We start from the raw sequence: 8,460 nt of genomic DNA on the forward strand, positions 1-8,460 counted from the left end.
TGTGATACATGCAACCTTGTCAAAAAAAAAAAAAAAGTTTCTTTGAATTCTTAGGCTATCATATAATTATTTAGGTAGTCTTATTTATCTGTGACTTGGAGTTATGTAAACAACTGGGCTGTCTCAGATCCACAGTTTCATTTAACATCTTTTCCAGCTCTAAACTAACATTCCTTAGGGAAAAACAAGGAAAAAGAGCGGTGGATGAAGAAGACAAGTTTACAAAGTGGAGGTCCTGGCCAGAGGTTAGGAAAACACTCTGTTCGCCTTCCCAGCTGAGCCTTTCCAGCCCTAAATGTCTGCAAAGCCAGAGGTGAAAGAAAAGAGAGATTGAGTCACGGCCTTGCTTCCTCCTGTCCACTGGGCTTGCAGACTGCCAGTGTTGGCTATCAGGTCATAGAGAATAAAACAAAGGACAAACACCACGGGTTTCCTACTGGCACCAGGAAGAAGAGGGTGGGAAAGGGGCAGGTAAGCGATGACCTCACTTGCAAAACTCCCCAGCCAAGCCCTGCCTTGCTCCTCTGGGTACATCTGTCCTTGTCTTTGTACCCACGAGTGTTTGTACTGTGTGTAGGGCAAGAGTTTGTAAGACTCTTTACTTTCTTCCATCTAAGAACTGAGAAGGGATGTGTGTGTGTGTGTGTGTGTGTGTGTGTGAGAGAGAGAGAGAGAGAGAGAGAGAGAGAGAGAGAGAGAGAGAGAGAGAGAGAGAGAGAGAGGCAGATTGTTATCAGAATACCAGGTGAAAGGTCATTAACAGCCTATCTAGGAGGCAGCCAATTCAGAACAAGCCTTGGCCACAGGCCCGGGGAAGCAAGCTGCCGCTGCCAAAGTCAAACAGAGTTTTGGCCTAACACAGAACAAACAAGTGGTCTGCAGGGAGTGCAGAAGAAAGGACAGTCACGCAGGGAACAAGACACTGAACTGTCAAATTAAAAAAAAAAAAAAATCAGTACTCCATAGACAACCTCAACTAAATCCCAGCGTTGCCTTTTCTCTAAGATGTCCCAAGTCAACACTCTGGGACCGGGTTGCAGTCACCTCTCCTCCTTCCTTCTGATCGCCTCAAATCTTAAAAAACAAAAATAGTAATTGTTTACATTTAATTTATTTTCTGTGTCTGTGGGTGTGAGTAGTAGGGCAGGAAAGGCTAGGGTTGGGTCTCTCCTACTGTAGGGGTTCTGGGGACTGAACCCCGGTTGTCAGGCCTCGCACCATCTCCCTGGTTCTCACCTTACGTGGCTGGGGCTGAAGAAGTGGCTTGGTGGCTAATAGTACCAGAGGACCCAGATTCAATTCCCAGCACCAGAATGGCAGTTCCAACTCTGTAACTGCAGTTTCCAGGGCATCTGGCATCGTCTTCTGGACTGCCTGCAGCAGGCATACGTGCGGCAAAGCATCCACGCATGCTCACAAAAATCTTTAAGTCTTATGTTGGTCCATATCACACTATTTAACAATATTGATATATATGCTTTTGGTAAGCATTTTGATGTTTTATGATATCAAGCTAATCCCCCCCCCCAGATGCCTGCACAATTTGGAATTAAATGAGAGTCCTGCCTCCTTTGTTCTTAATCAATACTGTTTATCATCAGAAAACACCTCAAGCCTAGTTACCTTTCTGGAACAAACACACACACACACACACACACCCTAAGGATCAACATGTTCCTAAACTCTGGTGTTGTGTTTATTGTTTTCAACCGTGTGATATCCAACTCTGAGCTTGCTTAATATTGAGGTTGAGTTGTAACTTGTTAGCCTTAGGGTGTCAACCCAGTTAAGGCGTGTGAGCATGGCGAGGCGCTTTGATGGACAGCAACGAACAGGTTCCTAACTGTGCAGAAGGCAGGATTTTAGACACGCGAAAGCTTTTTTACCTCTCCATCTTAACCTCAGGACCACTGTCTTCATGTCCCAGCACAAGGAACAGGGTGACAATCTCCTGATAATTCTGCCCAAATATGGAAGGAGTCTAGGACTCAGTGACAAGGGGAGGGGGCGGGAATCCTTCTGCACAGGAGGTTTTCTTAGCACACTTAAGACTTATTTCTTGAGTCAGCTCCTGGAGGCATCTCTGTCAGCTTAGTCAACAGCCAGCCAAGTAAAGCCAACAGAACCTGAGCCCTGGTGAGCGTGGAACAGGCTTATGGATATGCATTTCATTTAGCGAGCTTAAGAGAGAGGAGGAAGACAAAGAGTGACAGGAACTCGGGAACGGAGTCAGAAGTGATGGATCTTTTTCTTCCTTTTTTTGTACCCACTCCTTTTTTCCTGGAGAAACAGAAACAGAAGGAGAGATCAGTGTAAAGTACACACCTCATTAAAGTTGCAATGAGGTAAATGAGGGAACATATACAAAGTGTTCCCCAACTTCACAGGTAGTCTGAAGAGATGAGGGGGATAAGCAACAGGATGTGGACACTCCCTTACTGCTTCCGTTCCAGAGAACAGAGAACAGAATAGAATGTACGTGTGAGAACAGTAGCAGCCCATAGGGACTTGAAAGGAAGGGGACACACCAGACAAATGTTCCCGTTTTCCAATGGGGACTGAAAGGGGACTTAAAATATCCGACATATGCGCTTTGTTCCTCAGTAGACAAGCAATAGGAGGAGGACACCGGGCGGGCTCTTTCTCACTAACACAGCCGCACCCTCTATCCAGTCTGAAGTATCCCGGGGGCAGTGGGATTGTTTTTCACAGACTTGCGAACTTGTGAGCCAGGAATAAACAGTCGCCTCGAAATGAATTGCGCTGGCTAAGACGAGGCATGAAATCGTCTCCTAAGCACATTTTTCTTTCACCTAAAAAAAGAAAAAAACAAAACAAAACCCAAGTCACCCAAACAACCGTGACCCCAGGCCAAGTGCCTGGATGGGGTTCAGGGTCGCGGGGCCAGGGCCTCCCAAATCCCGGGGGTGGGGGGTGAGCGGTCCGCTGCCCCAGCCTCGCCCCTCCTTCTGGCGAGGCAGCGCACCCGCACAACAACCATTTTCCCCGCTAGAGCACACCGTGTCCACGCGCCCCTGCGGCCTCGCTGATTGGTTGGAGGCCTGGTAAACAAGAGCCAAGCAGCCAATGGGAGAACTGTGCACGAGGGCTGCACGAGCCTCAGAGCCAGCACTCGCGTGGTGCTGCTAGCCAGGCAGCTATATAAAGGCGTTTCCGGCTCCCGATAGACACTCTCTTCCTCTGGTCTCCTGCCTACCCGGAGTTCATCCAGCTGCTGGAGCAAAGACAGCTGTTGTTGCTGCCTCTTGAAAGCCTTTGGCACAGCCCGCGGGTTGCAGCTTTCAGACACCGGTTGTTGGGGTTTGCTGAAGAGCTTCTTTAAATTTTTATTTGGGTTTTTCAAGCCCCGTCTGCCGTCCGGAGAGTGAGCGCTTTAATTCGCTGTGAAGGGCTCCTGGAGTTTTTCCTCTTTGGCTTCCGTTCATCTTGAACCCGCTGAGCCCAACCATGGTGATGTTCAAGAAGATCAAGTCTTTTGAGGTGGTCTTCAACGACCCGGAGAAGGTGTACGGCAGTGGGGAGAAGGTGGCCGGCCGGGTGATAGTGGAAGTGTGTGAAGTTACTCGGATCAAAGCCGTCAGGATCCTGGCTTGTGGAGTGGCCAAGGTCCTGTGGATGCAGGGGTCTCAGCAGTGCAAACAGACCTTGGACTACCTGCGCTACGAAGACACGCTGCTCCTGGAAGACCAGCCAACAGGTACGGAGCCAGCTGTTCTTTGCAGGGCGGATGGTGGCTGGGGCGGGGGCGGGCTTTAAAAGGAGGCACCGGATCCTCCACCAAGTGTTTTGAGTTGTTCGCTCGAAGGGTTTTGGATTATGTTGGTCCCCATACTTTTAAGTTTTAATTTGCAAGCATTTTGCTACACGCCCTTCCCCCGAGGGTGATGTATACAGTTTCTGAGGTGCTGTTTCCAGAAGGTGTTGCCTTAGCTACTTAAAGATTAATGTATTCACAGCCTGTTCCCGATTCCTGGGGCAACTGTGCTGGATGAACCTCTTAGTAATTGTGGGCTTTGCAGCTTTCTGTCCAGGAAAGTGCACCGGAATCTTTTATTCCACTGTAAGAGATGATAATGGAAGTAAAATAATCTTGTCTGCTGCCCAAACCGTCTACACCGAGGCTTTTGAAATGTAACGAGAAACCTAATGGGCCCTTGCCTTTGTTTCCCTGCAGGTGAGAACGAGATGGTGATCATGAGACCTGGAAACAAATACCAGTACCAGTTTGGCTTTGAACTTCCTCAAGGGTAGGTGCTGGCTCAGTGCCCCTTGGACTCTATTTCTCTGAGCTCCCTTTCCCTCCCCCCTCCGATCTCCAACTGTTCTTAGAGAGCATTAATTTGTTCCCCCATCGTTTTGACACAGGCCCCTGGGAACATCCTTCAAAGGCAAATATGGTTGTGTCGACTACTGGGTGAAGGCTTTTCTTGATCGTCCCAGCCAGCCAACTCAAGAGGCAAAGAAATACTTCGAAGTGATGGATTTAGTGGACGTCAATACCCCTGATTTAATGGTGAGGGTTACTTTAAGGTTCTAGTCTCCTTGGTCAGGGATATTAAACTATATGCTTGGAGCATTGAAATATCTCAAAACATCGTGTCCTTCCACACAGGCACCGGTATCAGCTAAAAAGGAGAAGAAAGTTTCCTGCATGTTCATTCCTGATGGGCGCGTGTCCGTCTCTGCTCGAATCGAGAGAAAGGGGTTCTGTGAAGGTAAAAAAAAAAAAAAACCTCGTGCTTAAATTAAAACACAGACAGGGTGGCCAGAACTGTGGGCTTGGAGGGGGAGGGGCGCATGGAGTCAAGGAGAGGAAGCTCCGTTAACGTCGTGGATATTCACGCCTTTTCATCTCTTATCCCAGGTGATGACATTTCCATCCATGCCGACTTCGAGAACACATGCTCCCGCATTGTGGTCCCCAAAGCAGCTATTGTGGCCCGACACACTTACCTTGCCAACGGCCAGACCAAGGTGTTAACTCAGAAGCTGTCCTCAGTCAGAGGCAATCACATCATCTCAGGGACCTGTGCGTCATGGCGTGGCAAGAGCCTCCGCGTGCAGAAGATCAGACCCTCCATCCTGGGCTGCAACATCCTGCGCGTGGAGTATTCCTTGCTGGTGAGTGAAGTAGGGGCTTGGCTCTAGAAGGGAAACAATTCTTCAGGTACAAATTCAGTGCCTTCTCTACCCACCCATCTAACACGCTGCCACCTTCCTTTCTAGATCTATGTGAGTGTCCCTGGCTCCAAGAAAGTCATCCTTGACCTACCCCTGGTGATTGGCAGCAGGTCAGGTCTGAGCAGCCGGACATCCAGCATGGCCAGCCGGACAAGCTCTGAAATGAGTTGGATAGATCTAAACATCCCAGATACCCCAGAAGGTAAGCTACGGCTAATAAATAGCTTTCTTTGGCCCGATCGGGCTTGTGCAATTGGTAGTCTGGCGGTTCTTAGCTGGATTTCTCATCCCTATTTTCCCTTCGTAGCCCCTCCTTGCTACATGGACATCATTCCTGAAGACCACCGCTTAGAGAGCCCCACCACTCCCCTGCTCGATGACGTGGACGGTGCTCAAGACAGCCCTATCTTCATGTATGCCCCTGAGTTCCAGTTCATGCCCCCACCCACTTACACAGAGGTGAGAATTGCCATTTTTTATTGTTGATGTTTTATCCCAGGCCTTCTGAAGGAAGGATGGATTATTAAACACATGGTTTTTCTACCTAAGAAAACTAAAATAGTCTCTTCACGCTTCCTCCCCAGGTGGATCCCTGCACCGTTAACAACAACAACAACAGCAACAACAACGTGCAGTGAGCGTGTGGGAGACAAGATGCGTCTATACTCACTCATTTCTTTCTGCCTCTCTGCTTGGACTCCAGTGTTTTAGAGACCCAGTCTCAGAGTGGAGAACGGCTCCACCCCAGCCTCTGACTGCACTACAGGGATGGTAATCAGCAGGCGGGTTCTCCGGCTTCAAGTGGTGCGGACCCAGCCAGTGCCTGCACTGTGTGTGGTATTAGGAGTGTTTGCTGGGTGGTTCAGACCCAGGTCCACTTTCTCTCGGGCCTTGGAAATGAAGACGTTGTCTGTAGTTCTTGAGTCAGTGTATAAATGACCTTCTGACATGGTCTTTCGGAGGTTATTTTTTTTCTGAAGGGAGTTCTAGATTAACAGCAAACTTCTCCGTGCCATGGAAGACAGAACCAATTTCACATACTAGAAAAAAAAAAAAAAAAAGGAAAATCATGGCCAAAATTTTGGAAGAGGTGGTTTTGTTCTTGTTTTTTAATCAGTGTTCCCTTTTTGTATCCTTACAAAGAAAAATCTTGCAAGGCCAATGTGGTTTGGGCCTGGGAGATGGAGTACATCCTGTGTATCACAGGGCAGCTGCCTCAGTGGACTCGATCCTGGGCTCAGAGCAGTTCTGACTGCTTCCACCCCATGGCCATAAAAGCCATTTCACAGCCAGTTGCACTGCGTTCTCTTACGAACTCCTAACCAGACGGAGGATCTGTTATCTCTGTGACTCTTGGCACTTTAGCGCTAGTCTCGACTGCAGACGTCAACTCCACTGTCTGTGTCTTAAGGGTTAAGCCCAATGACAGGGAAAAGGGATTTGTCTGGGGGTTTTGATGTTGTTCTTTTTTGTTTGTTGTTTTTTGAGGACAGGGTCTTGTCTATCCTTCGCTAGCCTGGAACTCTACACATAGACCAGGCTAGCCTCAGAGAGATCCCCCTGCCTCTGCCTCCTGAGTGCTGAGATTAAAGACCCAGCTTGGTTATTACTTTGGAGACTTTGTCCCAGTATGCAGAATTGTGTAATTCTGATTTGACTATGAAGGGCGTGCCCTGTGAGCCTTTGCATTGAGATGCCCTGCACTGATCAGGGACTCCAGGCATTGCAATGAGGATTTCACAAAAGCCCCCCCCCCCATCCATTTCCCGCCCAGTGTTAGGAAAAAGGACTCTTAACTGCTCTCACTGTGGCCACCAGTGCCTGACCAGTCACTCAGCCATAGCACTTTGTCCAGTGTCCTCTGTCAGCACTGAGCTCCACCCTTTTCTGAACTGCGCAGCCAGAAAGCATGTGAGCTGATGGTGGTTTCGTTTATGTTTTTGTATTTTGTGTATCTTTTTTGTATGACAAAAACTATATTTTGTACTTATCCAAATATATTTTCACCCCAAGGTGGGAGATATCGTTTGTAAAAAAAAAAAAATAAATAAATAAAAGTTTTTTAATGGCAAAAAAAAAAAGTTCTTTTTTTTCTTGTCTGTGAAATAACATTGGAGAAATTACTAGGAAGTAGGTGTGCACAATTGCCTTCCCCTGCTTCACAATGCTGAAAGCCCTGTCAAGAGAGCAGTTCCTATAGACCCCGAGTGACATCAGAGTTGAAGATGAACAGTGGTCCCCCAGCTGATTCAGGCTCCATTCAGACTAAGTCGGTGGGATCTGGTGATGGAAGCTAATTAGCCACATCTACAGCTAATTATCACCAAATTCCTTCAGACTTGCTCCTGTAGCTAAGGCTGACCTTGAAATTTGGATCCCTCAACCTGGGGACTGAGACCAGGCCCTTAGGCTTTGAAGAAAGTGTCTTTACCTGCTGAGCTACACGCAGTTTTAAGAAATAGCTTTTGTGAGGGGTTTGAAAAGGAGCAAATGAGTTTCCTTTTTATATTTATTTTTTTAATCCATATGAGCAGCTTTTATTAAAACAAAGGCGGGAGGGTCCTGGGGAGAAGGGACTGGGAGAGTAAGGCGAGAGAGAAATGTTACTCATTTCCCTGTGAGCAGGGAATCAGTACTGGAATCCTGTGGTCCCTTGGTGGTCCTTAATGTTCAACAGACTCTGCAAATCCAAGAGTGACAAGCAGAAGCCTCAGTCCAGCAGCCCCAAGGATGGTTGGTGGGGATGTTTGTTTTGTTTTGTTGAGACAAGTTCTCTGTAGCTCAGGCTAAGCTCGACCTCCCAGACACTGTTTACCACCTCGCCTGACTGACGTTCACTTTCATAACTTGGTTTTTATTGTAGAGATTTTCCCCCAGTATCAATCTGGCTTATATGCTGAAAAAAAAATAACTATTTGGGACCTTAGTTCTAGTTGCAGGTATTGGATGTTTTAGAGGCAGCTAGTTTTTCTAACTGTATTGTTCTTAACGTTTAGTTAAAACTCAGTGGTTGACTATCCAGCCCCACCCTTTTTCCTTGGCGCCTGTTTGGTTTGGGCATTTCTGTTTCTCCCCGAGACCACTTTACTGCGAGCTGAAATTATCTTGTTCTGGAAGGAGCCACACACTGAGAGGCTGAGAACGGCAGAGGATACCACACAGCGCTTCCCAGTTTTTGATTCATCTGCTTGCTTTTCAAGATGGGTTTTCCCTTAGCTTTGTGTAGACCAGGACAGTCCTTGAAGCGCTGTGTCAGAC

The 8,460-nt window shown here is 47.7% G+C and overlaps 1 protein-coding gene across 1 annotated transcript; it reads left to right on the forward strand.

Annotated features, from left to right (window-relative positions):
- The first annotated feature begins 3,199 nt into the window (after window positions 1-3,199).
- LOC119800876 (thioredoxin interacting protein) lies at window positions 3,200-7,265 on the forward strand. The gene is made up of 8 exons (XM_038311221.2): window positions 3,200-3,718; window positions 4,196-4,268; window positions 4,387-4,534; window positions 4,634-4,736; window positions 4,886-5,142; window positions 5,248-5,404; window positions 5,510-5,661; window positions 5,787-7,265. The coding sequence occupies exons 1-8, from the start codon at window positions 3,469-3,471 to the stop codon at window positions 5,838-5,840; spliced, it is 1,194 nt and encodes a 397-aa protein (XP_038167149.1). The 5' UTR covers window positions 3,200-3,468; the 3' UTR covers window positions 5,841-7,265.
- The last annotated feature ends 1,195 nt before the right edge of the window (window positions 7,266-8,460 follow it).

The sequence above is a fragment of the Arvicola amphibius genome, chromosome 14, assembly GCF_903992535.2.
Source record: "Arvicola amphibius chromosome 14, mArvAmp1.2, whole genome shotgun sequence".
Lineage (NCBI taxonomy): Eukaryota > Metazoa > Chordata > Mammalia > Rodentia > Cricetidae > Arvicola > Arvicola amphibius.

Excerpts from the sequence above, each read along its gene's own strand:
- LOC119800876 (XM_038311221.2), top strand. The coding sequence starts at position 3,469 with ATGGTGATGTTCAAGAAGATCAAGTCTTTTGAGGTGGTCTTCAACGAC. Across the intron at positions 5,143-5,247 it reads GCGTGGAGTATTCCTTGCTG|ATCTATGTGAGTGTCCCTGG; the intron begins GTGAGTGAAGTA and ends CTTCCTTTCTAG. Across the intron at positions 5,405-5,509 it reads CATCCCAGATACCCCAGAAG|CCCCTCCTTGCTACATGGAC; the intron begins GTAAGCTACGGC and ends TTCCCTTCGTAG.